This window comes from Typopeltis vanoorti, chromosome 2 (assembly GCF_054136105.1).
Source record: "Typopeltis vanoorti isolate ZY-2024b chromosome 2, IOZ_Tvanoo_1.0, whole genome shotgun sequence".
Taxonomy (NCBI): Eukaryota; Metazoa; Arthropoda; class Arachnida; order Uropygi; family Thelyphonidae; genus Typopeltis; species Typopeltis vanoorti.
The window spans coordinates 177,278,832-177,306,358 of record NC_143550.1 but is presented as its reverse complement, the minus strand read 5'-3'; the positions used below and the strand labels follow the sequence as shown (position 1 = coordinate 177,306,358).

At 36.9% G+C, this 27,527-nt stretch overlaps 1 protein-coding gene across 1 annotated transcript in view; it reads right to left on the bottom strand.

Moving 5' to 3' along the window:
• Rme-8 (receptor mediated endocytosis 8) overlaps positions 1-27,527 on the bottom strand; it is a 1,025,705-nt gene that overhangs the window by 374,047 nt on the left and 624,131 nt on the right. The window contains exons 30-31 of the mRNA XM_090414028.1: positions 26,365-26,519; positions 18,304-18,505 (exon numbers count right to left, since the gene is read on the bottom strand). Coding sequence (XP_090270154.1) covers positions 18,304-18,505; positions 26,365-26,519 — 357 coding nt within the window. The remainder of the gene's footprint in view (positions 1-18,303; positions 18,506-26,364; positions 26,520-27,527) is intronic.

Sequence of the window (27,527 nt, the reverse complement as noted above, 5' to 3'; positions counted from 1 at the left end):
GATCACATATGCCCAGATTAGAAGGAACATTGGTGAAGAGGATCCTGAGGCAAAGGACCAAGTTAGTGAGTGTCCTATGGAATACTTCCTATAATAATACACTGAGGGTTTCTAGGTTGCAAAAGTTGATTTGACAAGAGGAAATAAGGCAATATGATAGAAAGATAAGCTTCTTAAAGGCTTTTATAAGAGTGATGCAGAAGGAATTTTTCAGTACTTATCTAAAGGGTGAGCAGAACAATGAATCATAAATGGAAATTGAGTAAAAATGTGGGTCAATGATATCAAGGACTAGAATATTTTACTTAGAGAGTGGTGAATGAATAGAATGAGTTGTCAGCCTGCTGTAAATGTTTTGTCAACAAATGTGTTCAAAGAGAGGTATACAAGCAATGGGTATTATGTGGATAGAGTAAATGTAGTTCTCCAACAAAGACTTTTCAAACGTCATGGAAATTCCTATGCAATAATAACAATAATTAATCTTTTATAACCCTCAAAGTCTTCATATGACTTTTGTTTATCTACTTTTACATAAAGAGACTGGCAGCCCACATTTTTAAGGGCACCTGCTGGAACCTTTAGTTGTCTGAAACCTTCGATATGGATTCTTACATTCTTACATTAAAAAGTTCTGATTTTTCTACCCTTGTAGATAACTTCATCATATACTATTCAGGGTGACTCAATATTATTATCTTCCAAGTTTTCCATGAGGTCTCTAAAGTTTTGTTCTTGTTTGAAATAATTTCACTTTTTCTTCAATTAGATTTGTATATTTCAGTCTCAGGGCTTGCACTAGCTAATGAACATGTCCCCAGATGTAAAACCCTGACTATTATCCATTGGATATCAGAGCGGCTCTGAATATAATAAATTATAAATATTTGTTTATTATTTATTTATAATAAATATGAACCACAGATCAGTGATTTGGGGAGGGGGAATAATGGATCAAACCTAGTGCCCCCTCCCTCCTATGAAAGTGAGGGAGGGGGCACTAGGGATCCCTGATAACCAGATCACACTGCCATTGAAAAAAAGACCATGGTATGTACTTTAAACTTTAGGACTTATTTTAGTTTAATAAGCAAAGCTAATTAAACTAAAATAAGAACTAAAAAGGAAATGCTTGGATTTTGTGAAGTTGGGCATAATGTTGAAAAAATGTTTCAATTAAGCTACGAAGACATATGTATACCATGGAGGCAAAGCTAAGAAAAGAATTGGTGGAGTTGTGTTCATCATCAATAAAAAAAAATTAACGATATTATAGAATTTGGCACTATATTTGATCAAACAGCAAAAGGTACACTCTCAATGTCATTCAAATGTTTGCACTAACAATAAGTCAATTAGTCATGATGAATCACAACTGTGGAAGAAAATTATCATTTCAAAATCATCACTGGGGACTTGTCAGAATTGATAGGAAATTTTGAGTATGGCATAAGAGATGATAGAAAAGCAAGACTAACAGAATCTGCAGAAAAAGAACATGTGTTAGAAAGTGGATGCAGAAAGGTTCAAATGGAAGAACTAGTGAAATTCACTATCTACAATAGCAGGAAAAATTTTTACGAACTGTTCATTTATAACAGATGAAAATAAGGAAATAGCACACTTCACAGGACAAAATGTGAAATTAAAAAGTTGCAGAGGTGGCAAGAGATTAGCGGGGGCTTGCAACCATGGAATGTCCTAGGTTTGATTCTTGTCGCCAACGTGAAGAGCTTAAGAATCTTTCTCAGACATAGCTAAATTAGCCGGTCTTGGGCACCAGGGTTCTTCTTTGCAATTTATCTGGGGTTTTTCCTCCTGCAAGCAGGCAAACCAGTCCTGTGAACACATATAGATTACAGTCAGGGATACTTAAGACCCAGCCATAGGCCAGATTCATCAGCTATGCCAGTCCCAAGCCTGGATAAAATTAGGGGCGACTGAGATGGTGCCGTACTTCCCCATAAAAGGGGCCTCACAGCCATTATATAATCATATGCTATAAATAAATAAGTGGGGCTCAGAAGAGAAAGAGACAGATGGTCCGAGGTAAAAAGAGATATGTCAACAAACAAGAAAAACATGGTAAACAGAAAATTATGTATGGGGGCTCAATCATCAGAGAAGTACTTAATGAAAGTATAACAAAATCATGTTTCTCTGGTGTAAAAATTAACGATATTAGTCATGCCATTCAGATGAAGGTAAGGAGAAAGAACTAACAGTCTTGGTTGGCAATAATGATATGAAAGATATTCCATGAGGGAGGATGTGAAAGAGTTGTTGGATGAGGCAAAAAATGAAGAGCAAGAAGGTAAAAATTATAAGTCCTCTGCCATCTATGACAGAGGCAAATTGAAAAAAATGGCATGGATAGCAAACAAATCAATACATACATTGTGCAGAAAGAATAATGCAAAGTTTGTGGACACATGGTCTGTATCTGATGGAAAGAAGGATTTGTATAAAGCTGATGGAATACATCTAAATTGTTTTGTTGTTAGATGTCTAGAGAAAGCTTTGTTCACCAAGCATGCTGAAGTGCAAATTCAGGAAACTTAAGCAATTAGGGTGGATGCAGGTGAATGTGTATAAAAGCACATGAGAATGACCAAATTGAGAATCTCGTCTCTCAAGCCAAAATATTGAATAGGATTGTCAATTCAGGAAGTAAAACTGGTTCAGGGCCTAAAGGAATGCTGTAGTTTCTATATACTAATGCATGAAATATCAGCAACAAAAGGGAGGTTTTTGGCATGGTTAGTGCAACTTTACCAAAAGTTATAGGCATTAGTGAGACTTGGCTAACAGTAGATGATAAAGTCACATGGATAGAATGTGAAGGTTTAGTATTTTCAGAGATGATAAAGAAGATAGGATGAGAGGAGAGCTACTGCTAATGATAGCAGTTGAATTGCAGCTAAAAAAGAATGCAGATAGGCAGGAGAGTGGCTGTTTCAAACAATCTGATGTGAGATCAAGGCCACTAAGACAAACTATATAGTTGGTTTCTGCTGTAGGCAAGAGGATTCTAAGGATTATTTGGAAGACATGTCAGCAAATTAGGACAAGTGCAGGTCGAGTGATTATTATGGGGAGACTTCAACTATGGAGATATAGATTGGAAAGAAGAGAGATCACATGGCAGGAAGGAAATGGATACACCTGCTAAAGATAATTACTTGAGGCAGCATAAGATGGAGGGGACTAGAGATGCAAGCATATTGAACCTGGTCATAGGATCAGAAAAAGCTATCCATAACTAAGGTGGTGACATTGCCTCTGATTGGCAAAAGTGACCATGTAGTCTTGACTTAGGAGACTGTAAAAAATGAGGGATATTCTTTCAAGATGCATATGTGGAACTACAAGGCAGGTGATTATGACATGCTTAGGAAGAAGCTTAAATCTGTACCAATGGCATAAAACACTGCAGGGTAAAGATGTCAGTATTGCATGGGATATAGTTAAAGGTCACCTAGAGAAAGCTGCATTAAATTGTATACCTAAGGTAAGGAGGGTTAATCAGGTCGGCATTAGATGGATGAGTAATATCATTAAGAATGAACTTCAGAAAAAGAAAATGCTGTGAGAGTATATAAGGAGAAACGTGCCCAACAAACCCATGAACAGTGTAAGGCTCAGGCAAGAAGGGCAAAATCAGATTACAAGAAGAAACTAGCCAAGCAGGCCAAGGGAAATCCCAAAGAGTTCTTTCACCATGTGAAAAGTAAGAGGAAGAATGACGATGGAAGAATAACTTGAATGAATGCTGATGGTAATAAGGCGACAGAAGCAGATAAAATAATTGAGTTATTGAGTGACCACTTTGCAACAGTGTATCATACGAGGGGACGAATGCTGTGATATATGTGACAGACTTATGTGGGAACAGAGGTAGATGAATTGGAGATTCTTGGGATATTGCAGAATCTTAGTGTGAATACAATTATGGGATTAGATGGGATATCAGCTTGCATTTTGAGGGAATGTTCAAGGGAACTGGAGTCAGAGCAATGCCTCTAACTAAGCACTTTAAGTCTCAGCTCGGGTGGGGTTCAGGGAGTGGAAAGAGGGCAAAAATAATTCCTTGCATAAGGAATCTTCTGATCAATTATCAGATTTTGCTGTATTTTTTTTTTGGGGGGGGGGGGGGGCTAGTATTCTCTGCTTCACCACCCATATTTCAGCCTAACAGCTTTGATTGTTCTCCATTGTATTCAGATTGTCTTTCTTGATTATATGATTAATCAATCAGAAATTGAAACTGCCTTTCAGAAAATTCTTCTCCTTCTCCTGATGGTTTTACCGTAATTAAGTCGAAGAATATTCCTCTCAACGTCCTACAGGACATGTTTAACTTTCACTTGTTTATTAATCATATTTCACCATTACTTAAAAAGTCAAGTACCATTTTCATCCTTAAAAAATCAAATACTATTCATCTGTCTCAATACAGACCTATTTCTATAGCTTCCATATTTCCATAAGAAATATGGAAGCTATAGATTCCATAATATTGGTAAAGCACTTATAAAAGATATTTCCTAATGATATCAAGCAAAGAGCCTTCATTCCTGCTGATGGATGTGCTGCAAACATCATCATATTAAATGCGTTAATTTCTGAAGCTTGTTGATTGTGAATTCCACTATTGCTTTGCTGGATTTACTTTTGTCAGTCAAAAGCTTTCTGTAAATCCAGCAAGTCTTTTGACAGTGTCTCCCACTATTCTTGAAGCACTTTGAAGGTTTGGTTGTTCTGTTCTTTTTAAAGATTATATTTCTGAGTTATATAGTAAGTCACCAGTTACAATTAGTATTGGAGATAAAACATCGTCTGTTCCTTTTATACATAAGTGTTAGACAAGGAGATCACTTATCTTTAATATTGTTATTGATGGCTTTCTTTCATCTATGCCACCATGTATTGATTTTAATTTGAATGAATGTCAAATAAATGTGATGGCTTTTGTAGATGATTTGATACTTGTTGCTGAAACTAAGATGGATTTTCAGGATTTGTTAGACCATGCTGCTCAGTATTTTACTTCCAGAGGTCTTACTATTCCTCTAATTACCTGATTTCCATGAAAATGAAATGAAAGGAAAAAGAAAATCCAGGATTACATCTTTAATGTTTCCAACTGTCCTCTTAAACCTATTGGTATTTTGAACGAGTGGCAATACTTGGGATTAATGTTTTTTTGGCTGCTGGATGAGTGTCTTGGTAGAGTTAACTTTCAACAATTCTGGATAAGATAAGCTTTGTAAAGATCCATTGAAGCATCAGCAACGTATCGTGTTATTAAATCAATTTGTTACCTAAATTATTCCATTCTTTACTATTAGGAAATCAACTTTGATTATCCTAAATAGACTAGATAAACAAAGGGCTACCGCATCAAGGGAGGGTGCGGTTAAAGAAGCGAGCCCAGCAGGTGGAGAGGATGTTGCGAGTGGGAACACTGAATGTTGGAAGCATGACTGGAAGGGGAAGAGAGGTGGCAAACACGATGAGGAAGAGGAAGTTGGACATTTTATGTGTGCAGGAGACAAGGTGGAAAGGGGGAAAGGCAAAGGAACTGGGAGATGGATATAAATTGTTCTACTCTGGAGCGAATAAAAAGGGAAGAAATGGTGTAGGAATTGTGGTGTGTGGCAGAATGAAGGGTGAAGTACTGGACGTGGGTAGAAGGAATGACAGGATCATGCGAATGAAATTGGGTCTTGGAGAAGAGCGGGTGGTCGTATTATGTGTATATGCCCCGCAAGTTGGTTGTACAGCAGAGGAAAAAGATGAGTTCTGGAACGTGTTAGATGAAGAAATGAGGGAATTGGAAGAAAATGAGATGGTGATTGTCGGAGGAGACTTGAACGGGCACATAGGAAGAAAGAATAGAGACTGTGAAAGGGTGCATGGTGGCCACGGAGTGGGAATGATGAACCAGGAAGGAGAGAGGGTTGTGGACTTTGCAGTAGCGTTTGATCTGGCAATTGTGAACTCGTTTTTCTTCAAGAGGGAAGAACATTTGATAACATTTAGAAGTGGTAACAACAGCTCACAAATTGACTACATTTTGATTAGAAGAAAACATCTTAAGGTTGTGACAAATTGTAAAGTAATTCCAACAGATCAAGTAGCACAACAACACCGACTGCTGTGCGCATACTTTAAAATAAGGTCGAAGATAAGAACTTCTGGTTGCCATGGGATGAAGACAATTAAGTGGTTTCGCTTAAAAGAGGAAAGTGTGAGGAATCGTTTCAGGGAGAGAGTGTTAGAGAGGATTTCGGATGGACTGGAAAGTGTACAAGATTGGTGGAAACATAATTCAAAAGTAATCCTGAGCTGTGCAATCGAGGTGCTTGGTGAGACATCTGGAAAGATTAGAGAGCAGAAGGAGGGTTGGTGGTGGAATAATGATGTACAAGTGGCAGTGACAGCTAAGAGGAAGGCAAAGCAGAAGTGGGATGAGTCAAGAGTGGAAGAGGACAGAGAGGTGTACAAAGAGAGAAAGCAAGAAGCCAAGAGAGTTGTGGCACAGGTGAAGGCCATGGCATATCAAGATCTGTATGATCAATTAGAAACAAAGGAAGGACAGAGAAAAATTTACCAACTAGCGAAATGTAGAAATAAAGCAGCTAAGGACATCTTACATGTGAGGCAGATCAAAGATGGTGAAGGAAGAGTATTATGGAGGGATGTGGACATAAGAAACAGATGGAAAATATACTTTGAGGGACTTTTGAATGAGGAAAATGCAAGGACTCACAGAGGAGATGGGCAGCCTTCTGAGGGGATGGTGCAGAACATCAGTAGAATGGAAGTGACGGAGGCCATGAAGAGGATGAGGAATGGAAAAGCGGTGGGCCCCGACAGAATTCCAGTGGAGGCATGGAAGGCACTGGGGGAAGAGGGAATTGACCTGTTGTGGGACCTGTTCATGAAAGTTTGCCAACAGGAAAATATACCCGAGGAATGGAGGGAGAGTACTCTTGTTCCCATCTACAAGGGTAAAGGGGATGCACAAGACTGTAAAAATTACAGAGGAATAAAGTTGATGTCCCACACAATGAAGATCCTAGAAAGGGTTCTTGATGGTAGATTGAGGGAGGAGGTGGAGATTGCAAAGGAACAATTTGGCTTCATGCCTGGTAGATCAACAACAGATGCTATCTTTGGGTTACGACAGATGATGGAAAAATATCGAGAGAAACAAAGGGAACTACATCTGGTATTTATTGATCTGGAGAAAGCATACGATAGAGTGCCAAGGCAAGAAATCTGAAGGTGTCTGAGGGAGAAGGAGGTGCCGGAGAAATATGTCAGGTTGGTGTGGGAAATGTACAGAAATGTGAAGACAAGTGTTCGGACCTGTTTGGGACAGACAGAAAGTTTTCAAGTAACAGTTGGCTTGCATCAAGGGTCAGCATTAAGTCCGTTTCTGTTTAATATTGTGATGGAGGTGGTAACAGAGGAGGTGAGAGAAGATGCACCTTGGACAATGTTGTATGCAGATGACATCTTGCTGTGTGTAGATTCAAGAGAAGAAGCGGAAACTAAACTGGAAAGATGGAGAAAAGTACTGGAAGAGAGAGGTATGAGACTGAGCAGAAGTAAGACAGAGTATATGTGTTGCGCAGTGGGCAGTGGCCAGGAGACAGATGTGGAGCTGGAAGGAAATGTCAACAGGAAGGTGAGAGACTTTAGATACTTACAACAGTGGAAGAAGATGGAGGAGCTGAGAAGGAAGTGGGATGCAGGATACAAGTGGGTTGGAGGAACTGGAGGGAGATGGCTGGAGTGTTATGCGATAAGAGGGTGCTGACCAATCTGAAAGGCAAAATTTATAGGACAGTAGTGAGGCCAGCTCTGACATATGCTATAGAAACTGTGGCCCTGAGGAAAAATAACATCAGCAGGATGGAAGTAGCAGAGATGAGAATGCTTAGGTGGATGTGCGGGGTGACCAGAAAGGTTCATCTGAAAAATGACTATGTCAGGGGAACGGTGAAAGTTACGAACTTAGGAGCGAAAATACAGGAGGCAAGGTTGAGATGGTTTGGTCATGTGATGAGGAGGGAGGATGAATATGTGGGAAGGGTCATGCAGATGGATGTGCAAGGAAGGCGGAAGCGTGGGCGGCCAAAGAAGAGGTGGAGGGAGCTGGTAGAAGAGGACTTGAAGATGAAGAACTTGGATGTGGTGACAGCCCAAGACAGGAAGGTGTGGAGGAGACTCATAACAAACAGTGACCCCACTTAAGTGGGAGAAGCTGTAGAAGAAGAAGAAGACTAGATAAACAAATACATCAAGATGTTAGATCTTGGTTGAGACTACCATATGATGTTCCAGTTCCTTATCTTCATGGCTATTAAATCCAGTGGATTATGAATTCCTGCTATGAGATGAATGGTTCCTTGCTTAAAATATCTAGGTTAAATAAACTCTAACATTCATCTTCACCTTTTACAATGAGAATCAACTAAAATGCTACGTTGGACATTTGATAATGGAATGCATATTGTTTCTAGCTTTCTTGAAAGGAAGGAATGAGAAAGATTTCTGTATCTTGCCGTCAATAGAAAGCACTTCAGTGGCCTCAACATCTTTGGGTCCAAGAAGGAACAAGAATGTTGCCAGGATGGGGTATATAGATCTGGTCAGGGCTAGGCATAAATGTCCTTCCTACCAAGCCTTGTATAGTTGGCAGTAGACATAATATAGATACATGTAGAGTGGGATGTGGCTCAGAGAGAGACTATGATGCATATATCTCAATGTTGTTTTAAAACCCACAACATTAGAGTTAAAAGATATGATGCAGTATGTGCCATCATAAACAGAAAGGATGCTTAGTTAGAAAGGGGCCAAATATTAGGGCTGTGGTAGGCATAAGAAAACCTGATCTTTGGCATCAAGATATGGTAGTGCAGTCATCCCAGATATTCAAAATTTGTGGATTGAACCAAGACTTTGATTGGGCAAATGAATATAACATAGATTATTATGCTTCTAATCCAGGTATTAAAAAACATTATTTAGAAGAATATGGCTCTCTACCAGCTTTTTTTTTTTTTCTGAAATAAGCATCTCTAATAGAGAGGTGTTGTGTGTAAAATTCTATAAAGATGCACATGTGTTAGCTCTCAGTGCCCAAGACATCAAAGTACTTTCCCTGTGAGCCCTTCAAGGAACATTTGCTGCATAGAGCATACATCAGCGAATGACAAACATGATATCTAGAGAAGGTGTTGGTTAGGCTACAGCCTATATTTGTAAAACACACATCAATGGTATGCACACTATATGTGTGTGCACATGCAGTTCATGTGTGATAGTTATTGCCCTAGCATTTGGATATTGTAATTCAAAGAATTAAAAATAAAAGGTTATTAGGACTGCAGTAGCAAATTATAGACCAATCAGTATCTCAGGAGTGGTGGTAAAAGTAATGGTAAAATTAGTCAAAAAGAGAATTCAGGAATGGATGGAAAGGAATATGATACTGTATGGGGGGAACATGACTTTGCGAAGGGTCAGTCATGGCTTAGTTATTTACTAACTTTTTATAATGAAATGACAACTGCGTAGGATAAGAGAAATAGCTACATGCTGATTCAGCTGAATTTTGCAAAGGCATTTGACAGAATACCACAGTGAACTCTGTTATGCAAATGAGAATGAATAAAATGGGAATAACATAATGACCTTTCTTATTTTTTGTAGATTCTCTCATCAATTTATCAAGATTTCCCAATGCTGTGTATTAACATTCAGATTATTCAATATCTTGATCATCACCAGGTCATCTACAAATAATATATTTTGGTAGAAAGTATATACTGCCTATTCATCGCTGTATCTTTAAAGGAAATTAGAACATAGACTAATTATTAATTCTAAGAAATTTGATTAATATTTCAGATATTTCAGCAAAGTCTAATTGTCATTATCAGGGAACACAGTATAGCATGATATGTGCACACAGTGCACATGGGTAAATAATGGGTAAATAAGGATGAAGCATTGTAACCAATGTTGAGTGTGAAGCTATAAATAATGTCTCCTAGTGGACCATAATGGGTGTTCTTGACTTTTGAGCTGAAGTTCAGAGAATGAGTGCTTCCAAAATTTGGAGCAGTTTCATGTAACCAATTGTTTAGGTTTTGAGAGTCACTTAAGACTCAGAATTCTACCCAAACTATCCCTTAAATTTAGAAAGTATCTGCTTCATGATGAGTAAACATCATGGAACAGGAAAAGAAAGAATAATGACGAAATGGTAATGTCAGCGAAATGCAAATGATATAAAGATGACAATAGATGAAATAGTTTAACTGCTGTGAGCAAAAGTTTTTTTTTTTTTTTTTTTTTTTTTTTTTTTTTTTTTTTTTTTTTTTTTGTACCTCATATATTTTGCTACCCCTGAACTGTGATTATAATGGATATCATAAAAACTAGCTTTTTTTTTTATTTTGAAGGTTTTTTTTTTCTTAATTTTGAACTTATACCAGCTTTTAGCCTACAATCGCTGTGCCACATGAGAAGATTTGACCCCTGTAAGCAAGTGGAATTCTGTCAAAGGTGAATGAAATACAAATAATTAGAGTTAGGAAAAAAATAACATGACAAAATTTCATGCCGGCTGGGGCGTCGCCCGGTTAAACAAGACCCCCGTTGTTTTCGCCAGAGAACCAGGGCGAACAGCGAAAAGTCAGCTACTGGAACAAATCTGAAAATAAACCCCAACTCAACATCACCAGAGTTAAAGATCGGTACTATCAATGTAAGAAGCCTGAATGGCAAAGAAATGGAGCTAGCTGAGGAATTAGCTAAGTACCAGATCGACATAATAGGGGTGACTGAAACAAAAAAGACCAAAACTGGTGAGATCTTTCTGAGCAATAAATACAAAATGTTATATTCAGGCAATGACAATCAAGGAAAAGAAGGAGTAGCCATAGTATTCAACACAAAATACGAGGCTAATCTTCTTGAATGGCAGTCAGTCTCAAGTAGAGTAATGTGGGCAAATATGAGAATGGGAAACTGGACAATGAGACTTATTTGTGCCTATGGTCCCACAGAAGGTTCTACTAAGGTAGAAGTGGATGAATTTTTTGAGGCTTTAGAAAAAGCAACTGACACAATGAAAAAGGAAAAGTTGGTCCTTGTTGGGGATCTAAATAGTAGAGTAGGGAATGATTGTGAGACATACAAAAATATTTGGGAAAAATTTGGAGAAAAGAGCAAAGCTAATAATAATGGCAAATATCTGTTGGATTTCTGCTCAGGACATGGACTGGTTATTACTAACACCATGTTCCAACATAAAAATGTGCACAAATTCATATGGAGAGAAGAGGCTAGGAATAAGAAAAGTCTCATTGACTATGTTATTGTTGATAGTGATCTTTTCTCCCTGGTGCAGGACACCAGAGTGTACAGAGGATTTGAAATTGGAAGTGATCACTATTTAGTCTTGAGCAGGATAAAATTTAATTTCATATTGAAAAGAATAACATGTAAGAAAGTTTTAAAGCGAATAAAAGTTGAGCAGCTCTCAGATGTGAACTGTAGACTAAAATACAGAAATATTATTGAAAAGAAAATGAAAGAGTTTGAGAACAGGAATCAAACCTTGGAGATTCAGTGGCAAACTCTGAAGGAAACATTGATTGATTCTGCCAGAGAGGCATGTGGTGAGGTTGTGTGCAAGGATAAAAAAATCAGAACTCCCTGGTGGACACAGGAAGTTAAAGAGGCAGTGAAGGAAAAGAAGAAAGCATATCAAAAGTTCCTGTCAAATAAGTCAGCTTTTACTCTTACAGAATACAGAGACAAATGTAAGAAAGCTAAACAGTGTGTAAAACTAGCTAAACAAAAGTCATGGGAGGACTTTGGCAAGAATATAGAAAATAAATATCAAGAAGGTGGCAAAATATTCTGGAGGTTGTTGAAGAAGCTTAGGAATGGAGGAAAGAGTGCTGTAAAAGGAATTAGAGATGATAAAGGTGAAATGAAAACAGGAGAAAAAGATATCCTTGAAGTATGGAGTAATTACTTTGAAAAACTGCTAAATGAAACAAGCAGTGATGATAGCACAGTGATAAAAAACACTGACCAGGCATGCAGTCAAGAATATATATCCATACTTGAAGTAGAAAAAGCCATCAAAGGCTTGAAATGTGGAAAGGCAGCAGGAGTAGATGATATTCGACCAGAAATGCTGAAGTATGGTGGTATAAGAGTCTTACATTGGCTGCACTGCATAGTTCAGAAAGCCTGGACAGAGGGACGAATTCCCGATGATTGGAGTAGAGCTCTCATAGTACCCATATATAAAAAGGGAAATAAAACTGAATGTGAGAATTACAGAGGTATTTCTCTACTGAGTGTTCCTGGCAAGATCTATGCAAGTATACTTGAGAAACGGTTGAGAAGAATTGTGGAAGAAAAGCTTGGTGAAGAACAAGCTGGATTCAGGCCAAATAGAGGCTGTCAGGATCAGATCTTCACTTTACGACAAATAGTCGAGAAAGCATGGGAATATAACAAAGATCTGTATTTAAGTTTTGTCGATTTGGAAAAGGCATATGACAAGGTGCCAAGAGAGAAGCTATTCAATACGCTGCAGTTATATGGTGTCAATGGGGCATTATATCAAGCAATACTTAGTCTTTATTTGAGTTGTGAGTCAGCAGTTAGAATTGAAGGAAGTACAGGAAGATGGTTTAATGTTAAATCTGGTGTGAGACAAGGATGTACATTATCCCCTCTGTTATTCATTATCTATATGGATCAGATTATGAAAGAATGTGGTATTAAACCTGATATCAAAATTGGAGATGTTAATGTCAGCTCTTTGCTTTATGCGGATGATGTTATACTTCTAAATAAATCCGCTACAAGTCTGCAAGATTCTCTGACTAAATTGAATAGCTGTTGTAATAGATATGGTATGAAGGTCAGCAATAAAAAGACAAAGACAATGAAAATAGGCAGAATCATTGAAAATGTCAACTATGTTGTGAATGGAGAACCTGTGGAACAAGTAAAACATTTCAGCTACTTAGGCACAATTTTTACTGAAGATGGTAAACTAAATATAGAAATAGACAACAGAATCAGCAAAGCTGGTATCGTGGGAAGTCAATTGAATAAATTCATATGGAATAAGAAAGAAATTAGTCGGAACACTAAATTAGCTGTATACAAGACTGTGTTCAAACCAATTTTAACTTATGGATCTGAGAGCTGGGTCAGAAGTAAAACACTTGACCAAAGATTAGAGACCGCAGATATGAGAGTCCTGAGAAAGATTAGAGGCGTGAACAGATGGCATCAATGGCAATATCATATTAAAAATGAGGATATTAGGAAAGAACTTGACATTGTCAGCATCCAGGAATGCGTTAGCAGAGCTAATCTCAGATGGTATGGTCACTTAAATAGAATGGGAGAGGAAAGATTAGCAAAACAAGTGTTCTCTGCCAGGTTGGCAGGAAAACGACCCAGAGGAAGACCAAGATATAGGTGGATTGATACGGTACAAAGTGCCTTAGACGATAGAAATATAAGATCTGATAATGTTGGAGTCTTGACAAGTAACAGACTGATTTGGAGGAAAATTGTAGATAGGAAGTTAGTAATGATGTAATTTTTTCATGTAGTACTGTCATATCCTGTACACCCCTTGAGGGTACATGGCAGGAATTTGATGATGATGATGATGATGATGAAAAAAATAACAAAAAAAGTGAAAAATGAGGTTCTCTCTTTTTCTTTTGTTACTATTACAAGAAGTCTCTTTTACAAGATGAAATGCAGGATCAAGCAAGTGGTATACACTCATCATAGTGAAAAATTCTGTGATTGGGGTGTGCTTCGTGAGAGCACAGATTGTGCTTTCTAATGTAACAATTAAAGACGTTGGTTATGCTTTAGAAGCTCCAAAGGGGAAAGTGAAAGAGATAATAGGATTTGCACCAGTGATGAATGATTTAAATGGTGGTAAGTATGGAATGTGAGATAAAAGTGACAAGAAGCAAACAAAAAAAAAAGAAGAGTGAGAGAATAAAGCTTGTAAACCTATAGCCAAGGTATGATAGAGTGAATCAAGAAAAGTATGACTGCAGATGAGCCAATTTATAGATTGTGGTGTAGTAATGTGGCATAGTTTGTATTTGTATGGTGTGAATTTGATGATAAAAGGACTTGTTTATGATTGAGGGTTTGTACTGCATGAATGGAGTAGGAGTTATGTTCAGAGAAAGATTTTTTCATTTAGAAAAAAATTAAAGTGCAAAATCTGTGAAACTAGAGTTTTAGGAGAAATATACATGAAGTGTGTATGAATTCCTGAGGTAGGTGAGTAGATGAGAAAACAGGACAAAATCCAAGTTTCTCAGGTTTCAAAAATGAATTGGACTACCACTATAAGATGCAAAAGTGCCTGTGGACTCAAGAAGATACCTGCAGTTCATGTTTACAATGACAGAAGCAAAGGGAAGAACTTTTGGCTTTGGTTAGCTTTACTTGGCCCAGAATTATAGTCATTTGTAAGAGTTAGTTGATGGAGAATGATGTAGTAACATACAGAATGTAAGAGAGATTTCATTTTCAGGAAAAAAACTGTAACCAGAAAGAGTGAAGGTCTGGACACAGTACTTAGTGGGTTGTTGTGTGGATCACTGTACAGAGGATTATAACATTGATAAATTAGCTCAATGAGCAAAGGCCAAGTAATTATTATGGTGGACTACAGAGAAAAATTAGGAAGAAAGTTACATGGGAAAAAGAAATTGGAATTTATGCATCAAATAATTATCTGAAAAAAAAAATTGAGAGTTAAAAACTATCAAAAAACTTCCAAAGCTCATTTCTCTAGGCTTCGAGAGTACTGGATCTTGTGAGCATCAGAGGATTTTTCTCTGATGCTCACATCTGAGAATAAGTAAATGTGAATCCAGAATCATAAGGAAATGCAGTCTGATTGCATTCTTCTACAACCCTCTGTCTCCAATTCGTAATCATGACTTACGGGATTGAGGCATGGAACAGGAACTTTCAGTTAAAAAAAAGGACATGGAAAAAGAGGACCTACAATTATGTAAGACTTTGGAGGAAGTGTGTAGCATTGTCACAGAGTGAGAAAATGCAAAAGAAGAATGTTAGCAGAGGAATGGTCAGGAGAATATATCATGTGCGAGTTAAATGGATAAATAGCATACGTAAGTTAAATGGATCAAATAGGAGTAGGGGGAAAATGTTTTAGAGGAAACAGAGAAATTAGATCAGCAAGATCACATGAGAATGGTGACCTGCATGATAAGAAAAACAAAATCAAATTATGAAAGGACATATATAATCAAATTCTATAACAAGTGTGTGAGTGGTTACAATGATATTTTAAGTTTCTATTGGTTGGTTCTATTATGTCTAGGCACAAATACAGAGATATCAACTGTAGACAGTATCTCAAGAGTGATGGTAGGTACTGGAAAAGTTGGTTAAGATTAGAATTCAGGAGTAGGTGTCTAGGAATATGACACTCTGTGAGAGATACCAAACTATGTGAAGGAGAGATCTTTGTCATTTACTTGCTTTGTACAACAAAGTGAATAGAGGAAATGGCCATACCATGATACTGCACACAAACCTGTTATGTAAAGTGACCAAATGTTCTGTTTGGCTGAGTGGAACTTGTCAATTAGTTATTTTCCATTAGGAGAATAAGTAAATGTGAATCCAGAATCATAAGGAAATGCAGTCTGATTGCATTCTTCTACAACCCTCTGATTCCTCCTGCTGTTGTATGTTGCAGTCTGTAATACTATAATACTGCTTCAAACTCTCCCAATTTTCTACCTTGATTCAGCAGTTCTATGGCCGAGTGGTTAGTATATCCTCCTTCCAAGCCAAAAGGCTGCGGGTTCGAATCCCACAGTAGGCATGGATACTTGTGATTGTCTGTAGAAATACTAGTGGTGGTAGATGGTATTTGTGTAGTTGCAGTTAGTTGATGGAGACAGAGCTGTAGAGCTGGTGTCCTCCCTTGACAAGTCTGTGGACTCCCTGGAGATGTCAAATAATTATAATAATAATTACTAACTGAAACCCAGATCAAGTTTGTCCATGGTAAAGTAACCACTTTGGTTAATGGCATGGTCAATGATGTGATATACTATTGCCAGACTGAAGAAATATCAACTGCAGAAATGAAATTTCTAAGAAAAATTGCAAGATATACTATGTGGAACCATAAAACAAAAGAAAAAAATTACTATCTCTGAATATAAGACAAATTATTTCATAAGCTGTAGAAAGTTTATTTTTCACTTGGTTAGATTATAATAAATTTAGTTTAATCCTGCAAGGAGATGTGTTTTGCATTATGGGAGATACTGGGATAGGAGTGATGTTAGCTCGGCCCACCTTTGCTACGAGTTGCCCAGTGTTGTACTACATTACCCCAGTCCTGAAGATATTTTCAGATGCAAACTTTGTTTGCTTACACTTGGATAAAGGATTAACCTAAAGTTATTATAGCCTAACCAAGTGAAAAATAAACTTTCAACATCTTTCTCTAAATCCAGAGTAATTTAATAAAAAGGTGGCACACCTTTTGGCAACTCCTATAGGTAAAGATGACCTCGCCATTGCTTCTGCCTGGTATCTCTACTTCTGGGCCGGGCTCCCACTGAAGGGACCTCAATAAAGGTCGAAACTAGTCTATGTAGTGGCTCTTCCCTTAATGCATAACTTATACATATCCGTAAGGAGATGTGTTTTGCATTATTGGAGATACTGGGATAGGAGTGATGTTAGCTTGGTCCACCTTTGCTACGAGTTGCCTGGCGTTGTACTACCTTACCCCAGTCCTGAAGATATTTTCAGGTGCAAACTTTGTTTGCTCACACTTGGATAAAGGATTAAACTAAATTTATTATAGTCTAACCAAGTGAAAAATAAACTTTCAACATCTTTCTCTAAATCCAGAATAATTTAATAAAAAGGTGGCACACCTTTTGGCAACTCCTATAGGTAAAGATGACCTCGCCATTGCTTCTGCCTGGTATCTCCACTTCTGGGCCTGGCTCCCGCTGAAGAGACCTCAATAAAGGTCGAAACTAGACTGGGTAATGGCCCTTCCCTTAATGCATAACGTTATACATATCTACAAGGAGATGCGTTTTGCATTATGGGAGATACTGGGATAGGAGTGATGGAGAGTAATTGTGTCCCACCATGGAGAGTGGTTGTGTACCCACTCTCCATGGTGGGGTTTGAACCAGTTTCCTGTTGGATATTGGTTCAAATCCCACCATGAACACAGATGTTTCTGATTATCATTAGTTGAAAAATGAATTACATTACTCAATGCGAAACTGTCACCTAATGTATTGTAGGCCTGAAGTGGGCTCAAAGAGTTCAATCCTTTCTTTTAGTGTTCATTTAGTTTGATTTTTTTAAAGTGAAATCCAAAGAGTTCAATGTTTTGTCAATACAGCAGGGTTTCTGAACTATGTAAAAAATAAATAAAAATACAATATATATGAGGGAAAATCCTTACTTCACCTGCAGTACTAATTACCATACTATATGTGGAAGTCATATATATATTCATATTTATATATACTGACTATAACCGAGACTAGAATAACAATTAAATTTATTCAAAACACAACATGTTTCATCGGATTGTCCGACTTCTTCAGGCGTGGGAACATAGAAAGCAAGTAAACACTATAAGAAACGTCGTATCACTATAAAACAACTATTATAAAATTCAGTTAGCTTTGAACTGTAGCTACAGTCCATGTTGAAGTTCTATTGTTAAGTAGCTGCGTGCGTCCAATGAAACATGTTGCGTTTTGAATAAATTTAATTGTTATTCTAGTCTCGGTTATAGTCAGCATATATAAATATGAACATATCCCAGTACTGAGTTAATACTACAAATTGCTATATATATATATATATATATATTAACAAATAAGGAGAGAATATCTAAACCAAATGGACAATGATAGACTGCCAAATGTACTTGCAGAGGTATAAAATTTTTAAAAAATTAAAATTAAAAAAAAAAGAACAGGAGACCAAGAAAGCAATGACATGAGACTGGAACAAGGCACTCAACCTAGGATCAGGATAGGAAGAAAAAAATTTAAAAAAAAACGTATAGAAACATTTAATCCCATATAAAAATGCTGATAGTAACGTATAAGATATGCATATATTAAAATGAGTTGTGTAAAAGATTAATCTAAACAAGCTTTAAGAAATACTTACAGGATCTTTGATTGGCCAGTCAGGAAAACGATTTGAATCACAGAGATGTCTCAAATAGTAAATGTTGCAGAATAATTCACAGTCCAGTTGAGGATACTGAATAACAGGAATAGGACAATACTGATAGAGAGCTCTTGTGTTTGATCTCAAACGAGGACTAAAATCTGCAATATGGGCTGCTATTTTCTCTATCATCATCCTCCTATAATACGAAAAGTTTATGTATCAACGTACACATTTTTTTCTAATCCTTACTGATATTCAAATTATATGCAAAAGTTTAAATCCAAATAAAACGAGACAGATTTCTCATCCTATGAGTATCTCAAAATCTCCAACCTGATCATATAAACATGAAAATACTGGGAGAATCATTTTTTGAAAAACATTTTAGACACATTTACAAATGCTAAGCCCAACCTTTACCATTGCAAAAGATGGTATTATAAAGTAGCTTTTTTAAAGCAGCTTTATTTAGCACGTTCATTGCCAAGCTGAAAATTGGAATTTCGTGTGGTGGCCAAATTTTTAAAATTTTTTTATTTAGTTTTTATTATGCTCAAAATAAGTTAAATATATTATTTATATGCTTTTATTATTATGTACATAGGATTTATGTACTCTAAATATCTATTATGCAATGTCGCGTGATATGTAATTCGGTCAAATAAGTTATATATTTTACAAATAAAAAACATTTAAATATAATAATTATAACTTTAATTATCAGTCTTTTATAATCACATAGAATTTTTAAAAATAACGTACAAATAGAAAAAAAATAATTATCAAAAATCAACATTTATAGGGAACTTACTAAAAAAAAAAAAAAAAAACAATACTCAAAATAAATAAAAACCAAACTTCAAGCATGCTAAATCAACGAATAACTAAACAAAATCGTCACGTCATCGCCTTGTCCGAATGCCACCACCGTGCGCACTGGCTAACATAAACAATAGACAATGGCTGACGGCCATCCCCACTCCACGAAAGCCGATCCCTCCCTTCCCTAGTGGCCAATATAAATATTACGCACCGTTTCGCTGTGGCCACTATACTATTCAGCTTAGAAACTTGATAGCGACGTCCACGCGATAACGTGTGATCGGCCGTTTGGTGAGAACTCACATCACACGATATCGCGTGATTGGCAATGAACGTGTTAAAAAAATAAAAAAAGTACAAGTGTTTAGGTGTGATTATTACTAGACAGATCAGACTATAAACTGAAAAGTTTAATGATTTAAAATTCACCAAAGCAATATAAACATTAAATGGTTGTAACAGATATAATTGAAATGCATATAAAATAGATGATATTAATATATTCATATTAATTTGGTAGAAAATTGTAAAAATGATCATCTCAAGCGACCAAAATTAAATGGGAGTTGCAGTGAAAGCTGTGGGCCTAAGGGATATACTGCAGTTTGGTTAATGGAGTTTGGAGAACGATAGAGATCTTATTTTCTTTCAGAGGTACACAGAAAGAAAATAAGAAATGGGGGTGTGTGTGTAGCGGGGTATTCTTCCAGTTTGTGACTGGAGAAAGATCAAATACTGTGGATGCATGGGGAACTGTCAAGGCCACATATGGAAAGGAGACCAAGTTTACTCTTCATGGGCAGTATGATTACAAGTCTGTCACCTCCCACTGCATGTCCCACTGCCTTTTTATCTCTTCCTCACCAAATACAATGGACCATAACCTAATGAAATGCAATTTTACTGCAGATCACAAAAAAAAAAAATCAAACCAAAATAACTACAAAACACTCCAAAAGTTTACACCTCCACTTCCTCAATATCCACGGCCTAAACAACAATATAAATGACATGCACCACCACTTACTCATCTAAACCAGAATTACTATTCCTATAAGAACCTCCAACTGGAAATCTCTACAAATGACCACCTCAACTTCCAAACTACACATTACACAGTTTTTTCACTACAAGGTTCTGGTGAATGCACTTGTGCATTCACCAGAACCAAAATACCATGCCAGAGATTGCAAAACCTCAAATCCCCATTGTATGATCTGATTTTGCTCAAAAATCAAAATGCCCTTTTCATATACTCTCTCTCTATCATTCTCCAAACTCCATTAACCACTCTGACCTATTCAACTATTTCTAAAGATTGACTTTCTGCAGTCAAAATACCCTAATAAGTAAGGTCATCCTTCTTGGGAATTTCAACATCCACAACTCACATTGACTTCCCTTTTCTAGTTTCACCAATCAAGCAGGCAAGGATGCTGAAGTGTTTGCCATCAGCAATGACCTATCACAATCAATAATCTCCCTACCAAAATACCTGACAATCCCCTCCAATTTGCCAAAACATTTAACATTTTCCTAACAAGCTCCCCTTCCAAGTATACTGTGGATGTCAGTTCACCTCTTTGTAACTTGGATCACAACCTCATAAAGGGTTCTTTCGTCACAGAACAACCTTCATCCACCAGTTCACAGTCTCACCTCCTTTGGAAGTACAAGGGTGTCGGGACAATCATCGTGACTTCTATTCCTCCTTCCCATGGTCCAACTACTGCTTAGGTTATTCTGATCCTAATACTTGCTGGAACCAAATAACAGAATCATATTCACAGGAATGAAGTCTTTCATCCCTTATTCCACTCCATTTTCTCAGTCACCATCCAAGCCTTGGTTCTTTAAAAAGTGTGCCAAACCAGTAAAAGAAAAACTTCTGCATACTATGAATGGCTCAAGACCAAAACTCCAGCTGCTCAATCTGCCTATACTGTAGCTCATAACATTTGTAAAAGATTCATCGAGTCCAAATCAGACTTTGAAAGGGCCAAATGCAAGCTCACCTCCTACCCAAACAGCTGTCTTCTCCTCCTCCTTCTAGTGTGCTAACAAGACAGATGGGTGCAAAATTGATGACCTGAGCAAGTTCCTTCCACTCTACCAAGAATAGCTCTCTCCATGTCACCCATAGTCTTCTGAAAAAAAAATCTGGTTGGATAACCTGATGGTATCCAACTTGATATTAAAAAAATTGTGTCCCAGAACTAACACGTATCCTATATCAACTCTTCAATCTATCCTATTCAACTAGCATCTACAATACAACATGGAAACAGGTCCAAATCCAGTCCACCTCAAAGAAAAGTTTTAAAAGTCAACCAACGAACTCCCTTCCAACTGCTCTCACTTCTGTTCTCTCTAAAATTTTGAAGAAGCCATCAATAACAAACTCTTGAACCATCCAGAAACCTATCAACTAATCAAAGATCAGCAGAATGGAGTCTGTCATTCACAATCTACAGCTCATCTTGCTTTTACCACCCACCTCTGGACTCAAACCATGGAAAATATTTGAGAAACTCGTGTAGTTGCTCTCAACATTTCAAAGGCATTTACTCGGGGTTTGACAAAGGGGGATACTCAACAAACTGACAATCCTATAGCCTTCCTTCCACACTCTAAAACTGAATTACCAACTTTCTCACTGGTTGCTCACTATGTGTCATAGTGGGTGGTTTACTCTCCTCAGATTTCCCCAGCAATGCATGAGTACCCCAAGTTCAGTTCTTTCACCCACTCTCTTCCTCTTGTACAGATTTCCAATCCTATCCATAGCTTTGCTGATGACAGAATAGTCCATTCTTCCTTTTCATTTGACAAACCTTGAAGTGCTCAAGAATTAGAATTCTCAAGATACACCATGTCTGCTGGCCTGAACTCTGAATTCCTAGTTATATCCTAATAGGGCAAAGATAACCTTGTATACTTCAATGGACTTGTCCACTTCAATGGCACTAAAACTCAGTCCTGTCTGATCTCTCACATGAAAAAGCTCGCATCCCTTACTTTCAATAATACTGAGATAGTCAAACACAATCAGATCTCTCTTCTTGGACTGACCTGTACCTCCGATCTTTCCCAGCACAATCACATTTCACTATAGTTAGCTTTAAAAATGTTTAATTTTCATGACCATAAAACTCTGGAATAACTTTTAATGGGATTATGTTGATCAAGTGCATATAATAAAGAACTATGTATTACCAACTAGTTTCACCAACTAAGGCTGTTGGCATTTTCAGGGTAAGGCACTAAAAAGTAAAAAACTGTTACAAACTATAATCAACCGATTCCAATTATATTAAACAAAGAACAGAGCGCGTACAATACATGCATAAAGCGTGCATGATATCGCTTGTTGTTATTTAGGAACGTTCTATAGTTGGCACTGTAATTCAGTTCTGATGATTTGAGAGATCTAATAAGGGTCTTCCAGATCACGGGCAAGATTAGTCCTTGGTTCCTGTTAAGGTTTTGTATACAGCGGGCAACTGCTGTGGCCTCTTTAAAAATTCGGGAGCAGAAGTCCTCCTCCATGTAAGGAATTGTGCTTAGGAACTCATCGAGGGAGGCTATACTATTCACACCAGCTGTCATACCTGTCCTTGAATTCATTCCACCACTTGTACATATGACATTCAATGACAATCCATTCCAATCATGCACCACTATGAGAGAAATATCTAGCCCTCACCTCTTCTTGACAGTATTCATTATCAACTTCCAAGGATGTCCTTGCATACTTTCCCCACTCTCCATAAAATTAAAAACTCCATCTAATGAAATTCTGCATAACTCTTTCAGAAGTTTGTAAATCTCAATCACATCACCCTTCTTTCTCCTGTTTGGTGCCTGCAGCCTACAAATTCTCAATCTATCTTCATAATCAACATTCCACAAATAATTTTTTGTCACACTTTCAACTGTATCAGAATCCTCACGATAACAAAGAGACCAGACCCAAGCATAACAGTCCATATAATGTCTTATCAAAGGCTTGTAAAGAAGCAAAATAACTTCCTTATCTTTACATGTCAAGGTTAATTTCAGTTGAAATTATTCTCTGAGTTGTATTTACAATTTCGTCTGTAAGACCCTTGAACTTCAACTTCCCATCTACTAAAACTCCAAGATTCCTAGCCTGATCAGTTCATTATTCTTATTATGGGAGACTTGAACTAGTTACATGGACGAGAAGGAAGGCTCACATGGTGGCAAGAAATAATTTATTCACTTACTAAAAGATGCATGTTGAAGGAAATTCAGGGTGTGAAAGTGTTGTGACTGGTTAGAGGATTAGAAGTCCTACCCAAAATGAAGGTAGCTGCCTCTAACTAAAGAGGGTAACCATGTAGTGTTGCTATGAAATTATGACACATGGAATTTTTATTTAAGAAAGGATATATGTGGAATTACAGGGCAGTTGATTAAGACAAGCTTAGGAAATAGCATGCAGCAGTGCCATGCCATATCAAACTACAGAAAGAATGTTAGTAGTGCAAGAAGATGTTTGGGTAAAGGTATGTGAAAAGCAACATCAGACTGTATACGGATGGTCATAAATACATAGGAGTTAGGTGGACAAGTAGTATAATTAAGCAAGAGCAGGGGAAAAAAAACCGTTCTGAGTAATATTATTATTGAATACAATCATCATCATTAAATTCCTGACGTATACCATCAGGGTGTGTGTGTGTGTCTGTGTGTAAAGGATGTTATGATAATACTACATGAAATGAGTGAAATGGATGAACAGCAAAATCAAGCAATCAGTGCTGGATAAGACAATGTTATGGAGGAGGTACAAGACAGTTTGTGGTGACTAGATCCATGAAGAGTATAAGGTGCAAGCTAGAAAGGTGATGAGCATGGTAAAGAAAAGAAAAGGTGCAGTATGAGAGGAGATTAGGATTGTCACGAGATTTAGGAGTGTTGGTGGATAAGGAATTGAAATTTAGGGGACACATTGCAAAAGTGGCCAAATCAGCTCATCAAATCACTTGGTTGCTGAAGAATACGTTGACAAGCAGAGACAAGCAGGTTATTGTTCCTCTGTATCGAGCCTTGATAAGACCTCATCTCGACTACTGTGCTCAGATTTGGTCACCTAGGTTTCTTCTTGATGGGGAGGAGGTGGAGAGGATCCAGAGGCGAGTGACCAAGATGATAGCAGGTCTGTGGAATGAACCGTATGAGAACAGGTTGAGGATTTGTGGGTTGCAAAAATTGGTTGATAGGCGGAGGAGGGGAGATATGATTGAGACATTCAAATTACTGAAGGGTTTCTATAAAATTAATTCAGAAGATATTTTTGAGAACAGGGCTGGTTGTGGGAGGACTAGGGGACATCCATGGAAACTGGGCAAAAGTGTGGTTAGTAAAGGTGTTAGAGCTGGGTTCTTTACTTTTAGAGTAGTGAATGAGTGGAATGCGCTCCCTGAGTCTGTGGTGGATGCTGTGACAGTGAATGAGTTTAAGGCGAGGTATGATAGATACTGTATGAATGTCGAATAGTTGTGATGAAAATGATTTGGGGCCTCCCTCGATGAGTCTAATGACTCCCTGGAGTTGCCCGTAATAATAATAATAATAATAATTAGGTGGTCAGGCAAAGATTAACTCAAGGGAATTTTTCTGTTACATGACAAGCAAGAGGAAGAATTATGACAGACTAACAATGGTGGATAGTCGTGGCAATAGACTTACAGCTGCAAAGGATGTAGTGGAATTATTGAATGAGCACTTTATCAGCATGTATCATACTGGTATAAAATCTGGTACAATATATAGAAGAGTGGCAAGTATTAGGAGAATTTAAGTGAAATAAATAGAGGTATATCAGATGTTGGTTGGATTAGATGTGAATAAGGCTGTGGGAATGTCTTAGAACAACTCCACAAGAATGGTTCTAAGACATAAGTCTCCAACTATAGGCCAGTCTGTATAACTGCAGTTTGGTTAAGGTGCTGGAGAGATTGGTAAGGAATAGAATACAGAAATGGATTGATGGACATGGCATTCTTTATGAAGGTCAGCATAGATTTGTAAAGAGTAGGTCCTATTTTAGTAATTTATTTGCATTTTATGATAAGGTGACAAGTGTGTTAGATACTGTGATGTTCATCACTAGCAACCAATCCACCAGGTCTGTAACAACACCCCACCATAATTCATCTTGTTAGATTCCACCTCACACCAGATGGCTTCAAACTCACTGCCACATGAAATATTGTTAGTAGTAATCAGTGGCGGCCGGTGAAAATTTTAAGTGGGGGTGCTGCACATACAAAAAAAATATTTTTTTTTCCTAATCAGTAACAAATTTATTAATAAATAAATTTACATATTAAAAAATTGCTTTATTAAAAATATTTCATCCTCACCATGAATAAACACCAATAATAAAAGTTTCTTATCTCACAGAAATAACATGCGTATGCATACAATTTATCTGTAAGTGACACTGCCCAAACAAGCAGTGTTGGAATCACTTGTAAAGTGCAATGACAAGTGCAAACAAATATCGGCAACCGAAAAAAATTAATAAATAATTTTTTAATTTATTTTTTCATAAAATCAAATTAGGGGTGCAAGTACACACGAAGGCGGGTTATATTTGCGTAAATACAGTAATATCAGTAACCAGTAGTGCACAGGGAAAGGTACAAACAATTTTAGGCATAAATTAAAAATTGGGTTAGAAATAAAATGCTGGATAAAAAACTGGAGACAGACTACTAATATGAAAGTGCCAAGAAAAATGAAGTGAGTAACAGATGACATCAATGGAAAAATCACATCGAATATGAAGATGTTAGAAAGGAACACAATATTCCAGAATATGCAAACAAAGCAAATTTAATGTGAGATTTTAATCAGATCAGGAGATAAAAATTTAAATAATTGGAAAAAGCCAGAAAGTTTGAAACAGACAGCCTGCAAAAATTATATATGGAAGATGATCAAAACAGAAACTTAAATGATGGATTAATTTGAAGAAAAAAAAAAAAAAATTAATGTTACTTGTTAAGGAGAAAGAAAAGAAATAATGAAGCCAATAATGCAATCTTAAGGGAGCATTCCAGAAAAATGGTGGTATTCCATATTGTCACATAATTTAAAATTTTGCAACTAAAACTTCCCAAAGTAAGGTGCATTTAAAATTGCATATAAACAAACATGCCATATATACAAAAATACTTTTGGAACCCACAAACTAACCTCATTTCATTATTCCATATAGCTTCAGGAGTATCAAACTCGCCAAGAAAAATCTGTGCAAACTTTTCTGCTCCATGGTTCTCCAAGTAACAAACCATTGCTTCTGGTAATAGCTGTCCCAGTATACTACGCTGCATAATAGTAGATGTCTGATTCTATAAATAAGAACTATGTTAAATAAGAGTTATAAGCAAAACAAAAACAACATATGTAAACGCCTACATTAAATGACAACATTTGCAAATTTGATTAAGCAGATAACAAATCTGCAGCCTTGATTTGAAGCATAGCATTATACATTTAACACAATTTGCTAATGATTCAGCACGTGATACAAGATCCAATGCTGAATGTTTCGTGGACATTGACTAATATTTTCAGCAAATAATGACTACTCTAATCCAAACACTAATTTCATTCCTTATATGCTTTTGATTATTTTTCTTTATTTTATCTATTATTTCTCACTTCTTTTATACACACAGTTATATTTTTCTTAAACTGCATTTTAATTCAAATGACCAGCTGTTTGAATCACACACAAATATGACAGTATAATGTAATTAAATGTCATACAGAAATTATATTATATTTTTGTTTGTTCTTTTATTCAAATGTATGCAAACAAAGTTTGTATGTGAGGTATCTTCGTGATTAGGTTACTTGTATATAGAGGCAAAATGATTTCACATTTATTCCCTTAGTATTCCATAATGCAAAGCACACATTTTCACAGATGTGTATAATGCTATACAATATTGGAAGAACCACTAACCTGGACTGGTTTCAACCTTTATTGAGATACTATTAAAGTGCATGAGATACTTCTCCAAAAAATCAGAGTGATCTTATGGATCACTCTAAATATCACTGAATAATCCAAAATAATCCCAACTAAACTAATCACTCCTAACCTGAATCACTGCAGGGGTATGAAACTCAGTGGTGATTCCACTCAGTGACAGGCAAAAACCTGCAACCGAGCAGAATTGCTCTACTCCCCCAGGAAGCAAGCTAGCCCACAGATGAACACTACTAAATTTTATCAGTGGGATATCAGACCCAGAACAGATAACAAAGTTGAATGTGGAAGTCACATGTTTCCCATATAGAATGGAAAGGTGTATCACCAAATCATTAAAATACTCTAAATCAGAGATAGT